The following is a 23,698-nucleotide window of genomic DNA, read 5'->3' on the forward strand; positions in this document are numbered from 1 at the left end:
GTTTCTTGGTGAGCAAAAGTGACAAAAACATTTCTACAAATCTTACAGATCTCAAACTTTGGAATAAGAGTGCATTGAATTTTCATTGAAAATACACACTACAAATCAAGGCACTGGTAATCAGTCAGCTGGGAGTTGACTAGTCTTACCCGTACTGCTGTGGAGAAAGTCCAGGGCTGCAGCTGCCGTTACTGTTGACTTGTTCAACAGTGCTGCTGACATCATCGTGGCCAATGTGCAGCATGTTGAGGCTCGCACCTGTGCTGTTGTTCATCAGGGTGGGGCTGTTCAGAAGACCAAGACTGCTCTCCGCAAGTGCAGCCTGCACACACAGTTTGAAAGGATTTAGACTTTCTCAAGAGTTAAGAGAGATGCAATGATGGCTATGTTGCTGTAAAATCATAAGACATCGTTGACAGTTGTCTGAAAGGTCACTGTAATGAAAATATTGTCATACTGTACGTAAGTTGAGGAAGATGAATGCAAGGTGTAATCAAGCACAAAGCCCTCTGGTGCCCCTTTACACAGACAACAGTGTATATTTATTGATTTTACATTTATATGAATTACTAAAAGATAAATGTGCTGACTGGATAGATATAATCTGTGTGTTTTAAGAGACATCTGGCAGCAGTGGTGCAGCAGGTTAGTTTGTGTCACCACTAGGGGTCTCCTCGCTTCCATACAATAGACTTGACTGCTCGCTGAAATAAACAGAAACGCACCAACTCACACTGCTGTTACACATGTGCTCATCTCCAAAACTCATTAATATATAAAATACATGAAAGTATGTTATATTGTTTGGTAATACTTTTCTTAAACTTTTTTATTGGAGGTGGGGGTGGGGGGTGGGGTTAGGTAAAAACTGTAACAGAAGATAGTGACACTTACAGTGGGGTCCAAAATTCTAAAAAACACTAGTAAAAAATGCTAGGTAACACTTTATTTTAAGGTGTCTTTGTTATACGTTACATGTACTTACTATTATAATAACAATTAATTATGCATAATTACATGCAAGTAACCCTAAATCAAACCCTAATCCTAAACCTAACCATATAGTAAGTACATGTAATTAATTAATATTACTCAGTACTTAAATGTATAATTACACTGTATATATATATATATATATATATATATATATATAATTACAATAAAATGTATTTAATGATAACTTAAAGAATATTATTTATAATAATCCTAATTATATCATCATTCATTGCATCATTCATCTTTGAATTATTATTTAGAACTACGCTGTCCATTTTGAGTTATTTTTATTTTGTTTCTTTTTAAAAAAATCTATATTTTCTGTTGACTACATTGCACACTCAGACTGGCTTTATAGACACATAATTATATTACCATAAACTGTTAAAAAAAACAAAACTTCAAGATCCAAGGCAGAAGTAATGGCACATCCATGTAAGTGTAAATGTTAAATTCATATTACCATTACTACATACAGTACAAATCTACATAAACAACTATGCATATGGATATTTTAATGCATGAGGAAAGGTGGAACGGAAAATTATTCTGAACTGAAATTTTTATGTGGTACTCATGCCAATTCAAACAGTAGTGACTGCCCAAAATATGCCGAGAGAAAGAAAGAGAGCGATGGAAAGAGCAACAGAGAGAGAGGGAGAAGAAAAATGAAAGAGTTTGAGGGAAATCCATTCTGATTCTGTGGAGACTGGGTGGTGGCGAGAAAGATGATCAGGGTCACACAAGGTTAAAAGGATGTGAACCAAATAAGGGCCATTTTTTTACCCTTTAACTATAATTAACTAGAAGCCACCTACGATTTTGGCAAAAATAGACAGATGCTTAATGCCTGTTTAATGAGATGGCCAGGTTGAATCACTTTTAAAAGGTCAATTTCAGGCAGCCATATGCAGACTAAAACACACTCAAGGAATTACAAATGGAAAACAGCAGAGTCACACTTTGGTAGGGCATTGTTGTGCACGCCAGAGATCTCCACTGTGTGTCTGATCTTTTGTTAAAGGCTAGTTTATGTGCGGACTTTTCAGGATGAGCAGTTCCATTTCCATAGAGATGGCCTGCGGGGTCAGAGTGGGACAAACTGGGCCAGGCTGCTGGAAGTGTGTGTGTGTGTGTGTGTTGGCCCGTGATTAGCTGGGCTGTTTGTTTGTCAGGCGCTGACACTGCTTGTCCTGTGAGGAGATGGATGGGCGCAGACCTGACAGAGCGCCACACACGCTCACACACCCAGACCAGGACTCAAACACAAAGGCTAACCTCCCAGATCCATCTCTGTCTCGTCACACAGCGTTCTTGGGAAAAACACACACACACACACACACACACACACACACACACAAACACAGAAACACAGAGCCAGGCTCCGAAAGCTCAGAACGAGAGTCGCGGTGACACCGTGGGTTTCAGATGGATTTTCTAGGACAGACACTAATTTTATGCTGTGACCTTCATTGACAAATATTTGATGCTATAAATCACATATGGCTGGCTGGGAGCGCGTGTGCGATGGAGGGAGGAGAACGGAGGAGGTTTGGGAGAAGTAGCTAATTAGAAGAGGAAATTATTATCAGCGCCCTTGTGCGCTTGATCTTGCCCAGATCTGCACAGGATTCCCACACTTTCTGAGGAATGAATTTTCCAGGATCTTTCCAGTTGTTTACAACTACTTTACTCATTCAGAAAGATTCACTCATGAACCATTTAGACCAATTGAAATAAACTGAAAAGAATGATTCGTTCACATGTCAGATCTCACTACAGCGACTTTTACTTTAACATTTAGCAGACAAAATATTTCTGAGCTCTAGAAAAATGTATAGTCATATTTAGAAAAGTTTATGACTTTAAAGATATTATTTTCCATGCAAATTCTAATTCAGACCGATTTGCTAATGAATCCTTTAGTCCAGACTCTGAACTGGTTTGAGACGGCTTAAAAGATTCATTTACAAATCAGCCAATCAAAAGATTCAATGATGAACCAACTCAAAAGAATGATTCACTCACATGCGAGTCACTATGGCTTGCTCAACACAAAATAAATATTTAATCATATAAATAAATCTAAATAATATATTTATAAATAAACACATTTTTATAATAATTAAAAAAAGGTTATTTGTGACGAGTTTCACAATCTACATTTTAATATATCGGGCTACATTCCTCCATCATTTTTAATGATGAATGCATAAAGGTGTCGATTTGATGTAATGAAGGCACTCACCTGATAGCTGGCATTCAGAGAGCCAAATCCCAGCCCAGAAATCATATTCTTCACGAGAGTGGGACTTCTGAGAAAGAGAAGAAAGAGAGAGGGTGATTAAGTACATGTGTGGATTACAACAAAACACATCTGACCGGAGCGCATGTTAAAAAAAACCTCCCAAACCCGTGAAAAATGCTGCGGCACTATTCTATTTACAAGAGATAAATAGAAAAGTTAAACAATCGAGAGTAACACATGCATTCTGACACAGCATATACTGCACACACACTACTGTTTGTTCGCTTTTGTGTCGGTGCGCTACAGGGCTGAAATCTGCGGCACAGGCCGTCAGCTGGGTAATTTGCCGTCGTCTCTTTGGCAGAGCTTGAGACGGCGTGTAACATCTGTTTGTACAAATGCAAGCAGGCACGCTTTTCTGTGGTGCATCTGCTCACAATGTACCCTAAGCAGTGTAGACACAGACGGAAAAAATACACAGGCGCACAAACACACAAGCATGCACTGCCAAACACAAGCAGGCAAGGCACAAAAGAGACCTTTGTGCTTTTGACTAGAGAGTCAGTAATAGGGTAATGATGGGAAGCCCATTAGGGTAATCATACATGCCAATAACGATTATAGCCCCACTTACAGAGCAGACCTACAAGCTTACGCTTTTACTACAGGGATAAAGCCTGTTTTGGGACTTCTGCTCAATAAATAATCTTCATTTAAAAAGTGCTGTTTTAATCTGGTGTTTCACAGGTTTTTGTGATTACTATGACTTCAGACAGGCTCCTATTTCAGTCTGCAAAGCTAAAGAAAGTCTCAGTAGGCATTCTTAAGAAAGCCAAGAGTGGCAGCACAACTATTTGACATCAAACGTCATTGGTCAACTTGCCTCAAGATGCAATATTTGATTTAAGAGCTACAGCAGAGGTGAAGATCATTAGTGAGTAGTAATTATATTTTGGTTTGGCTACAACGTAAAAATAAATTATGAATTATCATATATTTTAAGGTAAAAACAGTAAAAGGACAGTCCCAGAAGTCCCTGTGTGATGCATCACATTATATTTTGTATAAATAATTTTGTTTCTTTTTATGTTTGTTATCAGTAATGTACATTAGGGTGTTTTGTGTTACATTTTATGTTTACTTAATGTTTATTGCATTATTTTAGTGTTGTGTGTTACCTTTTGTCTTTGTGTCTACAGTATGGTCAATCTATATACAATTATTGGCCATGTTTTATGGACAGGCCACATATATTTAACTCTGAATAAAGGTATATTAACATTATATCACTTAACTTGTTACTTAAAAAAAAAAGTGAACCCCCCCCACCCCCCAGTGTATTATATCAATTCAGGAGTCTTGGAATATAGTACTTTTATGATATTTTTTTGAGAGTGAGTGCTGCACCTTTTCTAATTAGATTTTTGGTTGCACCTCCTTTTTTGATGGTAGAGCACCTCTTTTCAGAAAAAAATAAAATTTTTTTTTTGGTGGACTTAACACCAGACCCCATTCACTTTTATTATATGCCTGAAAATGTAACCAAATTTAATGGAATAATCTGGAATAACAAGAATTTTAATCTTTGGGTCAACTATCACTTTAAAGGTGACCAGTCTGAGTCTACATACCCGGTCATCTTTGGTGGTCTCCTCTTTTGGTACTCCACTTCGTCCACGGTCCAAACAGCACCCTTGACGTTCTCGACCCGCACAAAGCACTTGTGCAGACTCAGGTTATGGCGCACCGCATTCTGGGTAACAGCGACGGGACATAGAGAAGACAGAGCAAAAAGTAGTAGTCAGTCTCCCGTTCCAGCCACGACTCAACGCTCTAGGTATCTTAAGCAGAATCGCGACCGCGTCGCTGTCATTGCTGGAAACGCAATTATAGCGCGGCCTGATATAAACAGCCTTTAATAATGGCATAAATCTTATACCTGCTTTCTAATTAAAAGAGTGCATGTGATGATGAGCACAAAAGATTGTACGGCTCAGACTGAGCGTATCTCTCCATCTCGAACCCGTCCCCCTCCCGCCCGCACCATCTCACAGACACACAACCAATTAAGTGCACATTCTACTGACAATGTGGTGCCACACCATCATAACAGTGGGGAGTTAACAAAAAAAATCCATCTTTGAACGCAAAAATATAAGAAACGATGCGCACTATCCCCCCTCCACCATCAGCAAACCCACTCCCTGCTTTTTTATTTTAAATTTCACTAATCAGCCACTATCTAGAATAACACCCCCAAGGGAGGCCCCTTCCTTTTCATCTGCTATTTGTAGTTTGTTCATGCCCAATTTCATTACCAATTTTAATTCGTGTATAATTAAATCCTGTGTATTTTTTCCGATGCACTCTTTTTTTTTCTGAATCCATGAGGGAGGGACTGCTGATGCCGGAATCACTCCTAACCATAATTACAAGTGCCATAATCAGGCGAGGCCTCCCTCCTTTGAATAAATTTCCCCGTGCAGGAGCGATGATGCTTAGTTTTGCAAATGAGTATGACCCCAATTTCAGCCTGCCACCTCACCGATTTTATTTGCATTCCCATCCGTGATGAAAGACTAATTCTCCCAGTTAAAACATTAGCAGCAATTTAAAGGGGGTCAGCCTCTGCAGATATAAACAAAATGCCGCCTGGCTGTGTCTCTGTCTCTGTGTGTGTGTGTGTGTGTGAGAGTGAATGAGTGACTGGAGGGGTGGCGGCTATATTAGAAAGATGGCACGCTTGATGCAGATGTCAAATGCGTCTCGGTTCCTTTGGTGATGAGGGACGACACTATAGCCACCATTTTAGCTTAGAAATGAACAGCGAAGGTAAATGTAATGTACAGCTTGAAACTGTGTTCTGCAGTTCAGAGTGAAACTGGATATTAAGGTTATTCAGTTTTTAAAGATATTACAAAATACTTTTTTTGCACCGCTGAATCGCTCATAGGACCAGGAACATGTATTAAGAAAGTAAATATGGGTCAATTTCAGGCACAGTGGGCTTAAAAGCTACACAGCTTACCAAGGACAAGGTTGAATCTAGATACTAGTGGCCTCACACAAAAAAAAGTACCAGTGTACAAGTGGAATGAAATATTTTGTGTGGGTTACAAATATCTCCCACTTTATATACACAATCATTAGTTAAACTACTGCTGTGAAATTCAGAAAAGCAATGGGAAAGTTAATGAAAGAATTACACAAACTGCTGACAGACATCTCCATAAGCAAAAAAATAAAAAATAAAAATAAAATTGCAGGTGGTGTGCATGAGACAAAGGTGTGCTGAGAAATCTGCATTTAGAGCTGGGTCATTCTTTGAAACTGACATCTTTTCCTGATTGATAAATTACTTTCTGATTTTAAACCTTCTATGAGAAAAATAATGTATTGAGGTATTAATAAATTGCATTAATAGAACAGCTAATTTCTTTAAAATTCCATGAAAATACATATATTGTATTATACACTATCGTTCAAAAGTTTTCGGAATTTACTTTTTATTCAGCAACGATGCATTAAATTGATCAAAAGTGACAGTAAAAAGTTAAAAACAAACTTTCCATCCATCAAAAAATCCTAGAAAAAAATATATAGCCATTTCTAGAAAAATATTAAGCAGCACAACTGTTTTCAACATTGATAATAATAGGAAATTTTTCTTGAGCAGCAAATCAGCATATTAGAATGATTTCTGAAGAATCATGTGACACTGAAGACAGGAGTATTAATGATAAAAATTAGTTTAGCCATAATAGATTTTAAATATATTAAACTAAAAAAAAAAAAAAAAAATTGTTTTACTGTATTTTTGTTCAAACAAAAGAAGCCTTGGTGAGCATAAAAGACTTCTTGCAAAAACTTAAATCTTTATAGTGCCACACATTTGCTTTTTATCAAAATAAATGATAAGAAAATTAAGGGGACGTTGCAATTACTGAAAGTTAGCATCAGCTCTACACTTAAGTCTATGAGGGACACAAATAGCAGCAGTTTTGCAGAATGACCCAGCTGGTGTCCATCTTGTGAATAAAAGTCGCCTTTTAACTGATCAATGACTTCCTCTACTCTCCGGACCTAACTTTTCATGAAATATAGATGGCCATTAAGAGCACCGGAGAACATGCATCTCTATTTCTATATTTAATACCGGGCCAAATGACTGGCAAGAGAGGAAGACAAGTGAGAACGTGCAGTTATTAAAATAAAAAGAAGAGAGAGAGTGTGAAAAGGTACTATAGGATGGGGAAAAAAAGATCTCTGGCTCTGGTGGAGGAGGAAAAGTAGACGGATCCATTAATTGCTAAATTTCATAAAAGTGAAATGAGTTGTTAAAGATATTCCTGCCACTTTCACCTCCTTCCTCTCAACTCTCACTGGCTAAGCTCACTAACTGCTCCTGGGTGCCGCTGCGGTTCAAGACTATTAGCCTGCTGTTCTGTCTCAATGCCCTCAGCCTCCTTTGGTCCCTCTCTCACCTCACCTTCTCCGATTCTCTCCCTACTTCCTCTCCTCCAGAGGCTCAGGCACACAAATGAGCCTTGGGCCAGTGTTGGTTGAATGTGGGGCAGCACCTCCTCAGTCCAGGCTCCAGGCTATAGGCCACGTGAATGGCTAATGAGGAGACTGACTGACAGGAAACGAGCTACTCTTTGCGGTGTCCGTTTCCTCTCTGGCCTGACAGCACCTTGCCAAGCTCCTAGACCACAGGGGGAAGAGGAGGATGGGAGGGATGTATTAGCACATCTTTCTGAGGGGCGAACTAATGGCTAAGCAGGGTGATGGGGAGATGGCCCACTAAATGGGATGGTTACATGTTCGGCCCGGGCCTTTAATGACCGCTCTTTACTTTGGACAGAAAGAGAGATAGAGAGAGAGAAAGAGGGGTGACTGGAGGCTAAATTTCATAAAAGTAAGATAAAAGTTAAACTTGGTGAAGTAAAACTTATGATTATGTTGATTAAAAATAAAATAATGATTAATAATAATAATTAAAATATCATAAAAGTCCTTTTAGATCAAAGTTAACCATGTTATAGAGTTTTTATTATTACTATTATTTGATTTATTACCTCATTTAATTGTAATTAAATTAAATTGTACTATTAACTGCATCATTACTACTACTATTAATATTAATAATGAAAAATATTACTTAATAAAAATGTCAAGGTATAGAGGTATGTTTAGATAATTAAAAAAGTAAAAAAAAAAAAAAATTTTTAAGTTCAAAATGGTTATTGATATACAGTGTGTCTATATATATATATATATATATATATATATATATATATAATTACTGTATTATTTTATGACTCGAGGCTACATTTCAAAAGGTAAGATAGTTAATCAATAACCATTTTGAACTTAAACGTTTTATTTATTTATTTTTTTACTTTTTTTAATTATCTAAACATACCTTTATATCTCGACATTTTTATTAAGCAATAATATTAATTATTAAAATGAATAGTTGTAGTGAATATTCCCATTATTATTATTATAATTATTAAAAAATAATATCATTACTAATATTATTTTTTAATAATAATAATAATAATAATAATAATAATAATAATAGGAAGTTTGTTCAGCTTCTGTTTTTTAAATATGCTTCATCAATAAAGTTGGACTTGAAGTGTTTTCTTTATATTATAATGTGCACACGCAACACCCGTTCATGCATTTGTTGATGTCTGGTATCTTCTCTGCCCCCCTCGGGTGGGATGAAACAGAGCGTCATGTGATTAAAGCAGCTGAAAGCTTGGGGTCAAAACACACACAGGTGGACAAGGAAAGAGGGATGATAGCAGCTGTGGCGGGATCCAGTGGAGTGTGGCATGTCGGAGATGGTCAGGAGATGCTGAGCTGATACAGAACCGGCTGTGGACCAGCGGGGTGCATGCTAATCAACCGCTTCAAATTAAACTGTCTGATAAGAGTTACAACATTACGTGTCCATTGACTGATAAAACACAGACTGTGTTGGTATATGCATACACAAAGTAAGCAGCCATTTGACTGATTTTTGCATAACTGAAATGGAGAAGTTTTGCCACTTTTTAGTGAAAGTTATAGCACGGAGTGCAAAGGAAATCTCGAATGAGTCAGACTTGAACTTCCTGCTCCCACCTACCAAACACCATTAGGCAGCCCGACGCCACATAACACAATCAAAACAATAAGCAGAGCACATCAGGACACCAAAAAAACAAAGAAAAATAGATCTGGGAATGGCCAGGTCGTAACTTGGCTGTCGGTGTGATGCCAGGCGTCATTAATAACCTCACTGTTATTGGAACTATACAGAAGGCTGTATCTCTGTTGTACCCGCTGTACCCCTTGGCACGAAGGGTGGATTTATTGTTGTTTGGGTCATGTTGAACAATGGGCTGTCTGTTGCTCTGTTTTTATCTCTGTGAGACTTATAAAAGAAGGACCCCATTTGTCTCATTGCTAGAAGGCAAGCATGACTGCTGTAGACTGGTAGTTTCCGATGGTATAAAGGTCTGTTGAGATGATGTGAGATAAAATATTCACAAAACTATCCAAATAGAGTTTACAATAAAAATGTAAAAACTGAACAAAAATGTAAATAAATAAACCCCACCAAAACGCTGCAGAATAATATTTCATACTTAGTTCAAAGGAGTTTAGTTTACTGCATTTGCACGCCAAAAAAATTGCTTGGCTTTAGTGGTGCAAAACCATGGGTCAGGCTTAAGCTGGTAAGCAAATTCCTATATTACTAGCCATTTGAAACTAGCAGTGTATTTAGATTTTTGTAAGCAATATATGAATCACAAGAATTACATTTCCATTTAAAAGTATGAGTTTGGTAAGGTTTTTAAAATTAATTTCAAAGATGTCTTTTTTTCATAAAAAATATGCTAAAAACAGCAATATTGTGAAATATTATCAAAATTTTAAGTAATTTTTTTATTTCTGTTATAATATATTTTTTAAAATGTCATTTATTCCAGTGATGGTAAAGCTGAATTTTCTGAAGTTATTACTCCAGTCTTCAGAGTCACATGATCCGTCAGAAATCATTCTAATTTGCTAATTTATTTTAATTTCTTATTAAAAATGGTATGTTGAAATATTATTATTTTTGTGGAAACTGTGATTTCAGGATTCTTTGAGGAATAGAAAGTTCAAAAGAATAGTGTTTATTTGAAATATAAATCTTTTGTAATATTATTAATGTCTTTACTGTCACTTACAATCCATTGAATGCATCCTTGCTGAATAAAAGTATACATTTTACTGAGCCCAAACTTTTCAACGGTAATGTGTGTAAAACGTCAGGTGGTTCCTGCGGTAGCCAAGCACCTGCCATTGCGATGAATAGGAACGTTAACAAGTAGTACTTCAAGTATTATTGTGCAAAATGTATTGACTTTTTCACTTGATGGGACATTACCTTCCATGTTGCGGTGTTTCTCCTGAAATAGGCAAACATTCGTGTAAACCAGTTATAGATCTCATTTAGAGTCAGCTGTCGGTCAGAGGTTTCCAGAATGGCCTGGTTGAATAAAGCCAAGAGAGAATGGAAGAGAGAAAGTGAGCAAGTGTCAAGAGGTGATCCAAATGGCTGTTATTAGTAAGACATTAGCTGATGGACTGTTTCCAGACGGGCAGGCAGTGCATTATGGATAGTGCCGCACACGTTTCAGCATGACTGACACTGAGCTAAAAGATGCGCATAAATCCTTAGTTACCAGCACACACCTCTGAACTCTGCTCAAGAGCACTGGAGCACAGAGCGCACAGTCCAGATCTGACTTACGTGTCGTATGAGGGAGGCGTAGGTGAATGGAGGCCTGACATCAGCGTTTTTGTAGAATTCACAATTCTGTGCAAGTTCTGTAACGGACAGACACAATTATTTCATATATATATTTCAGTGTTTTATAAAGTGATATGTAGAGTAAGATCAGCTTTTCTAGATTTTATGTGGGGGGACGCTAACCTGAAGCGATAGGGGTGCAGAACTTGTCGGAGTTGCGCCGACGGATATGCCCGACTCCGTGCAGGCTAGAGGAGCTGATGACGGAGGGTCCCTGCCTCATGGGGGTGATGGGAGTTGCGGCAGAGGTGGGGGGATGAGGCAAGCCCTCAGGAAACCCCTCACTTTCTCGTTTTGACAGCGACATGCTAGAGGCCAGGTTCAGCTAAACGGGAGGAAACAAAATTGAAAACTTATTTACAATAAAAACGACCAATCAAAATGAGTTCCCCAGTAGCGAATCATATCGCCATTCAAAAGGTTTACATTTTTTCAAAAGAAGATGCTCATGCTTATCAAGGCTGCATTTATTTGATATGATTGTGAAATATTATTGTTTAATTATTATTATTTAATATACATTTAAAGTTTATTTTTTTATTTTAATATATTTCAAAGTGTAATTTATTCCTGTGATGGTAAAGCTGAATTTCCTGCAGCCATTACTCCAGTCTTCAGTGTCACATGATCCTTAAGAAATTATTCCAATATGCTGATTTGCTGCTTAAAACATTTCTTATTATCATCAATGTTGGAAATACTTGTGCAGTTTAATATTTTTTTAGCAAACCATGATACATTTTTAGTATTCTTTGATGAACAGAGTTCAAAAGAGTAGCATTTATTTTATCTATTTGATCTTTTTTTAAATCATAAATGCCTTTACTGTCAATTTTCATCAAACTAATGCTTCTGTGCTGAATAAAAGTATCAATTTCTTAAAAAAAAAAAAAACTTTTGAAAGGTAATTCATACTAGTATATATTATATACTTAGTAAACTATAATTTAATGATACCAAATGAGACATATACTCTTAAAATTAAAGGTCCTAAAAGGGTGATTTTGCAGTGATGCCATAGAAGAACCATTTTTGGTTCCCCAAAGAACCTTTCAGTGAACAGTTCCTAAAAGAACCATTTTGAAGGACATTTTAGAAATCTAAAGAATCTTTTTTGACTATAAAGAACCTTTTCTGCATTTGAAAGGTTCCATGGATGTTTAAGGTTCTTTATAGAACCATCGATGCCAGTAAAGAACCTTTATTTTTAAGAGTGTACACAACATTGAAAATTCACTCCAAAAATCGAAATGTTTATTATCCAATTATAATAATGATGGAATTAGTTATAATAATAATATTATTAATTTATGTATTTATATTTTACAATAATTTCTAATGTATAAACAAATAATTTACTATAAATAATAACATTTATAATACATAATACTATTAATAATATTTGCAGTGTATTTGTAAGTGTCAAATTTCATAAGTTTATAAGCTTTTATAGATGTATTATTCACGTAAATATTGAAAAAAATGCATTAAAACTTGAAAAGTTATGTTTGGGAAGAAGAAACATTGTATTGGATTCGATATATAAAATGATTATTAATGTTGTTTACTTTTAAGTTGCTTGTTTTTTTTTTCTTTACATAAACATACATTTATACACATATACATAATACCAGAAATAGCACGAAACAATGACAGCGCAAAACACAAATGCCCTTCTCTCTCTATTTGGCACACGTTAAGTCTCAGCGCAGCCTCGATTCTAATTCGCATCATCTGCGTTGTGTACAGTAATCTCCTGCATTGCAATTACCAACCAGGAAATATAATCATCTTCAAATTGTCATTGGTCTCCCGCTGTGAGAAGCACATCCTGCGATCCTTGCCAGCACATTCATGCCAAAAGCAGTTGGCACAGTGACTCCATTATAAGATGATCCCGTTCACCCAGTGAAATTCAAACAAAGCACCCCACAAATCGCATTTCTCAGACACATGCGGGCACGGGCGCACAAACGAGGCTCCTCGGTGACACATTGTCTGCAATTAAAGCCACACAAGAGGAGCAAAACAAAGCGATACATGGTAGGAGGGGGTAAAACAACAATCTGGCAACAAACAACGCTTGCGGTTACAATGAGCAGGGCCTCATTGTGGCCCTGCTCTGCCCAATTAGCTTCGGTGGGCACAAAGCGCTAGGAAACAGCTTTCCCCATCGCTCAGGGAGTCTTTTTCGGGGTTGCTTGTTTTGTTCTAATTAAAACCATCATGTGCACGTGTGAGCAGCGAGCGAGGAGGGGCGGGTGTAGCGGGGGTTGACGCTAATATGGCGAATTAAACAGCGCCAGCCCTCTTTTCTCTCCATTCTCATTGCCACAGGAGCCAACCTGGCCCATCTCCAGTAATTACGGGAGCAAAATGGTTTAACAGGTACTTAATTAACGCTGGAGCTGTGCCAGTTTGCTGTGCCAAACACCCAACGATCTTAATAGCGGTCAATGCCACACACGGGTTTGAGCTTGTGCTAAGCTCCGCCCTAATGCTCACCCTTACCACTTAATGCTAATTATTTCTCTTGATCACACTCACAATTATGATTTTTTCATTCTCTCTCTCCCTCGTTCTCGTCTAGGTCGCTCGGCCCGGCCCGGTCACCATTTCCCATTACCGTCTAATGGTGGCTGATCCATGGAATTTGTCTCCAAACAGGAGACGCGGCCTACTTTCGCCCTCCGCCTTCATTTATATCCCCTCAAATGAAGACACTCCACTTCTAATTGACAATTAATTTCAACATCTTCGTATTTTAATAAGACTACTCATCAATCTCAGCATGAAATATTCATTAGATTCCTAATAATTGCACAGGCAGCTGGTGGCTTGAGGGGGAAACGCATTGTGATGGCTGCATGTGAAGCAGCGATGTGGAATATCTAGAAAGTCTAGCCCAAAACACTGTGGCATAAATACAAGCGTCTTTAAGTACAAAAACACTCTTCTAAAGTGGATTGGAGGAAAGCAGGCCAGCTGTAGCTGCTTCAAAGAGAACTCAATCTAAAAGAGTCCATCATCACATTTGAGTTGAAGGTGTTTAATGGCTTGCTTGCTTAGGCTTGTTTTTGTAAAGTGCAAGGATAAGTTGAACAGGTAAATGTATGAATCTGCATTGAGACTATAGAGTTTAGCTGCTCTCCAGGAACACGATCCAAGAAGACGTCAGATAAGAGCACAGCACTTCCGCCGTTCTCCAACAGAGAGCGCTCTGCCTCACACAACTGATTCATTGATCATACCGTGCCAGACAGTTACTTCACATGAAAAACATGAGACACACTATCAAAATACAAGTTATCAGAGGAAGTAAGAACGAGACAGAAGTTAAGAACTTACAGGTTGGTTGAAATGCTTTGGCTCTGACGGACGCATGTGCAGGTGGGCCATCATGGCCTGCAGACGCTCGCTCTCTTTGGCCAACTAGGGAACACACATATACACATATATTAGAAAAAAGCCGTTTTCTTATATAAACCGAATATGTAAAAGTGTTTACTTTTTTCCATGTTTCCAGTTTAAAGTGCACTGACAGCTACAAGAAGGTCATTTGTGGTTTGATTTTTCAAAAATGTAATACTCTGTGGTGCTACAGTATCAAAACATCCAACCAGCCTGAAACAGTAAAACACTTATTACTGATAAATATAATAAATAACAATATATATATTATACAGAAATGTTACTTTTGAATCATGTGTATGCAAAAAATTATATATATATATGTATATATATAATTTAAAAATTTAAAAATATTTTTTAATTTTCCTTAATTTATGTATATTATGTTGTACTATTTCTGTGCCACACTGTTTTCTCTGTACGCAGCTGCTAAAGCTTTGGCAGCATAAGTGCACAATTATTTGTCATGCCAATACAGCACATTGAAAACTAAGTGTCGTCATAGTGTGTGTAGCGCTCTTTTGGGCGCCGCGGAGAGGAGGAGGGAGGGACTCAGATATTCTCTTGTGAGGATAATTTTGCATTCTGCCTGTTAACGGAGTCAGCTCACAGGGATGTTGACATGCCGTTTCACAGCTCTTGATACCTCCGGGAGAAAACATCTCTCTCACCATCCTTCTCCCTCTTTCTCTCGATTGCTGCGGCTCTTTCAAAGACACTTGCCCTGTAACCACACTCGTCCTCGTTTGACATTCCTAACCGCCATTTAGAGGAAGTGTGGAGGCAGGCGGCCCCTCGTAATCAGGGGGCGACACACTGCCTCAGAACACTCTGCGACTGGCACCATACACTTCAGTGGCACCAAAAGTGCTAGAAAAACACTGTTGCATTTTACTGCTCAATATAGAGTGTACATTAAAATAAAAAAAATGCGGCAAATGTGGCATTTCTAGGATTGCCAAGGTATTATTGTATGGTTGCTGGCCATAGCTAGGTGATGCTAAGGTTTCTGGGTGGTCAAAATAAAAGCCCCACAATATGAAATCAATCTCAGGATGCGATTAGACTATTGTTGTGTTGTGCTGGTGCTCTGCGGCTATGCCTGGTATTGCTGAAGTCATCCACAGATCTGGGCTGTTTATTCACCCATTAGCTGATGTGTGTGTTTAATAAGCTCCATGCTGGTCAGCCTGGTAATAAAAACAGTCAAAAACTGAGCTGGTATGCTGGGAGAGACAGCAGGTTGGCCAAGGGTGGTTCTGGTCGGTCTGGGTTGGCATTGGGGCGGTGGGGGTAGAGTAGGTGACAGGACGGAGGTAGACGTAAGAGGAAATCCGCTTGGACGTGGACTGACTCTCTTGTCACTTCTCATCACCCTGCATCGATCTGGACACGTGTTTAAACGCGCTTTGCGGGACACAAAGTGAGCTCGCTGCCCGCGTGCCTGGCAGGGAAGTGTTTTTTGAAACACTTTGTTGTGAGGGGTTTATTTTGGGAATGAGACGAGACTGAGAACATGGAGGGGAGGTGGCGTGGAAAGAAAAGGGAAACTGACCAATTACCAGGTCTGTCTGACTGGCAGTCATGATGGGAAGTTGTTCTGCCACGTAAAGCTGGAGGGTCTGAAGTGCCCGTCTCAATGTAAGCCCGTCCACGAGACAGATTTTTTTTTAAGGGATGTTGATTTACAGCTCCAAAAGCAGAGAAATTCTACCACTGCAGGCGCAGTAAGGTTACATGTTACATTTTATTTAAGCGTGTTTGAAAAGGGCGAGCAGCTCCCCCAGAGCGAACAGTCTCTTTAATGCAACCTAATGTGACCGACCGATGTCCTGTCAGCGTCTGCCAATCCTAACTGTCACTAGACGTTCTTCTAACAGTCTCTGCGTCCAAACAAATTACTCACAAGGACAATAAAACATCATCCACCACTAAACATAGCACATAACATAGTCATAAATGATTTATGTTTACAATGAAATGCACCCTATATCACTTGTTTGTACATTCTCTTAGACAGAAAATTCCTCCAAATTCTTCCTAAATTTATAACAAAAATTGAAAATTAACGAAACATTGTGGACTTTTGCACACTCTCCAATTATAATCAACAAAGTCTACACTGCACAATAATAATTTATATACAGCATCTATGTTTTCTGTTTGTTTGTGTTTTGTTCTGATTATAATGGGACTGCGATTAAAAAAAGAAAAAGTAAAAGGTTAGGAACATTTTAAACGAATAAATCTAAAATTAAATCTAAATTCAATTGTATTATTATTATTGTTTCAAATGTATATTTGTTGATTATGACAAGTGATTTATTTTCACATTTTTCATTTATTTAAATATTAATTTAAATTTAAATCATTATTTTAAAAATGTAGTTAATATAACAATTGAATTTAATCATAAGAAGAAGAATTTACTTTTTTTAAGGGACAGTTAAATGCTAACTGAATGATAATTGATTGCCATGTTATTTTTAAGTAGCAGTTAATCGGGACAACCAAATAGTAATATCAGTTATTTTCAAATTAATAGTGCTGCCCTACTGAAAATAACAAAACCACTCTGATTAGAAAAATGACTGTAATTTGGCCAACATCAGGAGAGTGAAGCAGAGCACAGAGGGTGTCTGTGGTCAAAGGAAGTCTCTAGCACTTCCCATGTCCACCCTTCTCCTTATCAGCTCTCTCATTAGAGATGACACCGTGTATATGCGCGCGACAGGCAGCCCGTGGTGCTTGCCGAGAGTCCGCGGCATGAGGGATGAGAGAGGTGCTGGGAAACTCTCTAATTGGGATCCATCAAAGGCTGATATTCTGGCCTCCTCTCTCGCACCACACTCTACATCACTCTTCCTTTTACAAGCTCCAGTGATCTCTATCAACTCATGTGACATGTAATGGGCAGAAAATCATGCCAGCTAGGTGAGAGTTCTGGAAGACCAAGTCTCAGCATCAGTGCACCATATTGGTAAACACAAATTCAAGCCTTGATCCTCTAAAGTTGACAATTACTGTAACTGCAACATAATTACAAGGCCAAAACATATTTTGGATAAAGCATCTGGCAAATGCATAAATGTAAATGAAAACACAGGAAAAGAGATAGTCGGGCAGCTTGAATATTGCGTTTGCAAGATTTTTAGAGAAATGTTGATTTTGCATTTGTGCGCGCATCCCACCTGTATCTCCAGCTGTTGAACGACCTGCATCTGGACCCTGCACTGGGCCGTACTGCGATCATCCAGGGCGTGTTCACTGTTCAGGTGCCTGAGAGAGAGAGAGAGAAATGCAAACATGTGATGACATATCCTGATACACAGTCTACTAGATCAATCCGCGACCCTATCTAAACTCCCAGAGGGAGATCTGTAAGCATATTTGGACCATCTGCCACAAACCGTGTCGCTGACCTGCCTGATACAGTGCACACACACACTATACGGCTGTGTCTCAGCCTTTTGGGATTGTCTCAAAGTTTGTGCCACGTATGCTAAGATGTCAACACTACTGTACATACCCGGGCGTCATGTCCTGACGACACACACACTTAAACCCAAATACAGAGGTCACTGAGGCATCAGAGATCCAGTTGCGGCGTCAAACCATGACTTCACATAAACAAATAGCCACATCAAAATACGAGCACAGATAACAGTTTATTTTTCCATTTTGGAGAAGAAACATTTAATGGAATTCTCTTGGGATCACAATGGCCCTCTCAGAGGAAGCCCCTAACAATAGTAGATTTCCCCTCGAAAATACACTTTTCACTAGGCGTATTAACTCAATTTCCTCTCGCAAGAAAATAAAAACAATATTAGGACATGAAAGATGTGGAAAGAGAGTTTTCCGCTGGGGATTGTGTCATATGAGCGAATGTGACCATGCTGTTTGCTGAAAGTCAAAAAAACTAAAATAAGTTTTATTGTATTTACTGTCACTCATCGAAAGAAAAGAAAATAACTTTAGACATGAACGTCTCTCTATATTAGGTCTGAACGAGTGTCCTAATGTCTCTGTTATTCAGTTGAAATGCAGCTGGAGTGGGATATTATTTTGGAAACGGTTTTGTTTTTTTGTCAGAAAGTGCTGTAGGCCATGAACTGAGTGGGAGTTGAAAAAGGGAAGAAAAAAAAAAACCCCACCTGGATATGACTTCATTTGTTTTACTCATCAAGCGCTGCTTCAGATGGGTGAGCTCTGCCCATAGTTATTCAAGTCATGTTTTCTTTATGAAGCAATCCAAAACACAACAAAACAAACAGATGATGCAGGGCTGAGAACCAAATGAGAAAGCAAAAATCGAAACAAGAAAAGTAAGAGCTTAAAGTCATGGTGTCAGATTGTAAACCAAGATGAACTCTAGGGTCTGCGATCTTGGATCTTTCCTTCACGCCATCTGTCTCATCCTTCACTTTTTATTTACAACAAGTCAACCCCTGCACATATAAACCCAATTCTATAATCCAATAAACAGTCCTATATCCAAACGATGATGTCATGAAGCATTTGAGCGATGATGTCATTAGTGTGGCCCCTCCCACCTTCTAACAACACACCTGGTGAGGTTTAATGACTCAAAGGTCAGGGGTCACAAGAGCATATATTATAGAAGATAAGATATCCCTTTCTGGAAGCATTATAAAGCAAAATCTTCCTGAGGATTACTTTACATATTTGTCCCAGACTAAAAATATAATCTAGTGATGCACAATATATCAGTACCATACCGTTATATTCACATTTTTATTCAAAAGTTATCAGTATTGGCCAATATTATATATTTCATTTAATCTTTAAAAATATTACTAAATTAACATCCATTTTTGATAATGTACATTATAATGTTGCAAACATGCCTAAATTCAATAAATGTAGCTTTTAATGTTTCATTTTTAAATTCTATAGGCAAAATTTGAATATCAGCCAATTATCAGTTATTTGCCACACCATGAAAATAATTCTCAGTTGATTGTAATTTTAATACTGGTGCAGTTAATCTCATCCATTCTCATGAGGGAATTCCTGCATTTTTCAGCACCCTCCTCTCTGGCGTGGGCGGCCCATCGTGTTTAGTTCTCTTCACGATGGGAGAGCGGCAAACGGAAGTGAGTGTAAGTGGCAGAATTTTAACATTCGCAATACGCAATCATCCTCATGATCCCGGCCTGCTTTATCTCAGTGACACCCGGTGCATGACACGACCGTTTTGAATGTCCGACTGAAGGAAAAGAGGGGTGCGCATTCGCCCTCTCATGAGAAATTAAACAAAAACAATGATGTCACCCACTCGACTAATCCAGGTGCAGATAGACATTTTTTCCCTGCAAGCACATGATGATAATAACAAAAACATGATCTCATCTTACTCTCCCTCTGCCCCTCTACACCCCCAGTCTCTCTCTCTCTCTTTCTGAATAAAGGAACAGACCACAAGTTTTATGGCTCATAATAAACAGTAGCAGCGTTTTTCCGAGAGACCCGACAATGAGGCAGTGTTTACTCCCTGCACCCCGACCGGGATTTGAGGAGCATTTACAACGGTCACAGAAAAAAAGTCACAAGCCAGTCCCGACAAAGGGCCTGAGTATTCCAACACATTTCGCTCTGGCATGCCAGAGAAAACTGAACATCATTAAAGATCTCAGGATGAGAGTGTGTGAAATAGAACGAAAGAGAGAAAGACAGGATGAAGATTAAGAGCGAATGAGTGTTTTAGCATTCACACACTACTCTAGCTAGAGAGAAAGAGAACACAAGAGATTTCATCTGGGGAAAAAAAGTGTCCCTATTATGTCCAGATGGCAAGTGGCAAGACTTTTTCTCAGCATTTCTTGCACTGAATTCTGGGAAAAGGATTTAAAAAATATATAAAATGGCGTTAAACAGTGCTAAGCGTACTACACTCTCAGTGGTTCGTGTTGTATGTGTTTAACTGGAGTGCTTTTTAATAGTTTTTCTATGTAAACATTTGCTAGATTTTGCCTCTTTTTTCTGCGGCTTACGCATGAGTACCACAAGAAACAAAGTCAACTTATAACAAGATCAATTGTTGACATGCAGGCCAGCTCATCATGTTTCATTTCAAAACACTGGACCAATCAGAAGAAGCAGGGGGCGGGGTGAACATCACTAGTGTGTTATAGTAGCAACTGATAATTATTTTACCTCAAAATAAAAAGTGTCCCTATTATGTCCAGATGAAACTGGCAAGACTTTTTTTCAGCATTTCTTGCACTGAATTCTGGGAAAAGGATTTAAAAAATATATAAAATGGCGTTAAACAGTGCTAAGCGTACTACACTCTCAGTGGTTCGTGTTGTATGTGTTTAACTGGAGTGCTTTTTAATAGTTTTTCTATGTAAACATTTGCTAGATTTTGCCTCTTTTTTCTGCGGCTTACGCATGAGTACCACAAGAAACAAAGTCAACTTATAACAAGATCAATTGTTGACATGCAGGCCAGCTCATCATGTTTCATTTCAAAACACTGGACCAATCAGAAGAAGCAGGGGGCGGGGTGAACATCACTAGTGTGTTATAGTAGCAACTGATAATTATTTTACCTCAAAAGAGGTGCTTATATGGCCAGGACAACACTATTATATTATAATATAATATAATATATATAACAACATAACATAACATCATATAATATAATTAGGGATGTAACGATTAACTGCGAGCCGGTTGAAAATAGATTAAAATATGTGACGATTCAAATCGGTTGAGATGCTAAACAAACCGCGATTCATATAGGTGTAGGAGTTTATATGAATGCATGTCTGAGGGGAACTTACTGTCTTTAGAAAAGTTTAGATGGTATTTTTTCTTTTCATCTTGCCTCTGTATAATGCATATTAAAGTTCATAAGTGCAGCGCTGCTTTGTTTACAGCGGAAACCAGGAAACGCTTTAAGCGCCACCTGCTGGCAGAGAATGAATCTACGTCTCATTCAGCTCTGCTGTTTCACGCAGATATTTTTATTTATAGTTTCACAAAACTGAAGTCAAATCATTCTGCTTTTGCTTCAAATTTCGAAATTATACAATCTAATTTAGATTAAAAACTGCTCATGTTGCATGTATGCAGCATCTTTGTTTGGATTGTGATTAAAATGCAGTGGTTGCCTATGCTTTTGTCCAAAGCGATTTACAAATGAGGACAATATAAGTAATCAAAACCAACAAAAGGGCAGTAATATGCAAGTGCTATATTAGTATATTATTATAGTGTTATATTTCAATTTCACAAAGAAATGTGCAGCATTTTGTCCAAGCAATAATAAAAGGACACATTTAATTTATAATTAGTCCTAAATCTAATTTTGTAAAAATAAAATAAAAAAATAATCGTGAATCGAATCGTGAGTTGAGTGAATCGTTACATCCCTAATAATAATATAATATAATATAAAATATATAATATAATATATAACCTTCATATTGCATGAATGTCTTCTGTACCTTTGACTCCCTAAAGGAACAGTTCAAATTGATCAAAATTACCATGGTTGTTTAAAAACACCACATTCATCTTGAAAACCGGGGTATGACGGTCAAAAACATCCATCGAGTGCATGTTTACATAGACCAGCAATTAAAATAGCAGTGCAAAACAAAAAACATTCTGTGTGAATGTCCCCTTATTGGAAGTTGAAAGCATTTTTTAAATTACCCAAACTGAACATGTATGGGGCAAGGGATGTGTAGAGCTTTGTGAATGGTGGGCGTTCGTTCGGCGGGCACCGATTCCATGAGGGCCTCATTTCCTACTATAAGTGGCAGGCAGCCAGATGGGGCTATAGAATAGTCAAAAAGAACAGAAGGAGAGAGAGAGAGAGAGAGACTCCTCTCTTCCTGTCTTTAGCGATGACTAAAGTGTTCTGACTAGGCCACGGTGCACAGCATTGATGGCAATATCTGTCACTCCCTCCCTTCTTATCTTGTGTCCTCCCCCCCCTCTCTGCTTTCCCCGAGGCTATGTGAAATGAGACACCGCGCAACCAAACAACAGCTTTACTCTTAAAACTTTCCCAGACTCTCCGGCTCTTTGATGTGCGTGTCAGCGACCATCATACGCGCTTCCCGCTCCCGCCCGCGTGCACCGAACACGCTCTTCACCCCTGTCGCCAGGGACGACCAAAGGAAATTTACATACACATCTTTCCGGCCTGTCAATACAGCGGTCCCCTCGAGGAAGCACAGCTCTGGAGTCAAAAGACGATGTGAGGGCCTAGTATCTCGTCAAAGGAAATAAACACGCAGGGAAGTGACCACCACTCATTAACGGACAAGAACACCCGGCTACTGTAACAGACGAAGTTGACCTGCCGGATATCAAAGGAGGTGTTTGAGGGAGAGAAAATAAACAGCAGCGAGAACATGCGTTGCGAGCCTCGAGTCCACTGGGGCAACGGCAGCGGCAACAGTCTGGCTCGCACCACTGTGACAGGCGGACATGTCAGGACTTTCCACTGTGAAGTCTCATTATTTTAACACACAGAGACAATGGGACTGTTTACATCGCCTTCCCTGTCTGATCTCTTCCTCTCTTTATCTCCTCTCATCCCCCCAGCATCCCTAAAGACCCCAAACTGGCAAACACAGGCGCAAAGAAAAAGAGATGGCGAGAAGAAAGAAGATTGGGAAAAGGGAGATAGAGGAGGGGAGGGGAGGGAGCCTCTTTTTGATGTCTTTACTCTTTTCCAAGAAACAAAAGCTTCTAATTGTAAATGAGCTAATTAAGTAAACCACTAACGAAGCGTGAAAACAATTTGCTTGACCCAGCAGTGGAGAGCTCAGGGATGGAGAGGCGGAATTATGGGAGCGGGGAGCTAATCGGCCTCTGACAGCATTGAAGAGTTGTGGGCAGCTACCTGATCAGACACACACACACACACACACTCTTTTCCTCTACTCCACTGGACGGGTCAACAGGAAGGGAACAGAACATCTGTCTCTATGGTTACAAGTGGTGCATGTGTGAACTAGCTTCCTGTGCAAAAGTATTAAGCTGAACCTTTGGGAAAAAGTTTTGTGAAAACCATACAGTTCATTTCTGGAAATTTGCACACTGTCACCATCTGAATTCAGAAATTAACAGACCCAAAAGGAATCAAAGTTAGTGTACCTTTTGTTTAACTTTAGTCTATCAACACTTTAGTGTAAAAA

The 23,698-nt window shown here is 38.6% G+C and overlaps 2 protein-coding genes across 4 annotated transcripts in view; both read right to left on the reverse strand.

Annotated features, from left to right (window-relative positions):
- The window catches only part of LOC107590146 (myoD family inhibitor-like), a 44,077-nt gene extending 43,380 nt beyond the window's left edge, over positions 1-697 (reverse strand). The window contains exon 1 of the mRNA XM_016278756.1: positions 687-697. The gene's annotated coding sequence lies outside the window, so the exon portion shown is untranslated. The remainder of the gene's footprint in view (positions 1-686) is intronic.
- LOC107590145 (forkhead box protein P4-like) overlaps positions 1-23,698 on the reverse strand; it is an 86,264-nt gene that overhangs the window by 3,666 nt on the left and 58,900 nt on the right. For all 3 annotated transcript variants that reach the window (XM_016278752.1, XM_016278754.1, XM_016278753.1), the window contains 8 exons: positions 17,705-17,792; positions 14,451-14,534; positions 11,226-11,427; positions 11,043-11,119; positions 10,677-10,778; positions 4,876-4,997; positions 3,245-3,311; positions 150-322 (listed from right to left, as the gene is read on the reverse strand). In XM_016278752.1, coding sequence (XP_016134238.1) covers positions 150-322; positions 3,245-3,311; positions 4,876-4,997; positions 10,677-10,778; positions 11,043-11,119; positions 11,226-11,427; positions 14,451-14,534; positions 17,705-17,792 — 915 coding nt within the window. The remainder of the gene's footprint in view (positions 1-149; positions 323-3,244; positions 3,312-4,875; positions 4,998-10,676; positions 10,779-11,042; positions 11,120-11,225; positions 11,428-14,450; positions 14,535-17,704; positions 17,793-23,698) is intronic.

This window comes from Sinocyclocheilus grahami, unplaced genomic scaffold (genome assembly GCF_001515645.1).
Source record: "Sinocyclocheilus grahami isolate Dianchi unplaced genomic scaffold, SAMN03320097.WGS_v1.1 scaffold125.1, whole genome shotgun sequence".
Taxonomy (NCBI): domain Eukaryota; kingdom Metazoa; phylum Chordata; class Actinopteri; order Cypriniformes; family Cyprinidae; genus Sinocyclocheilus; species Sinocyclocheilus grahami.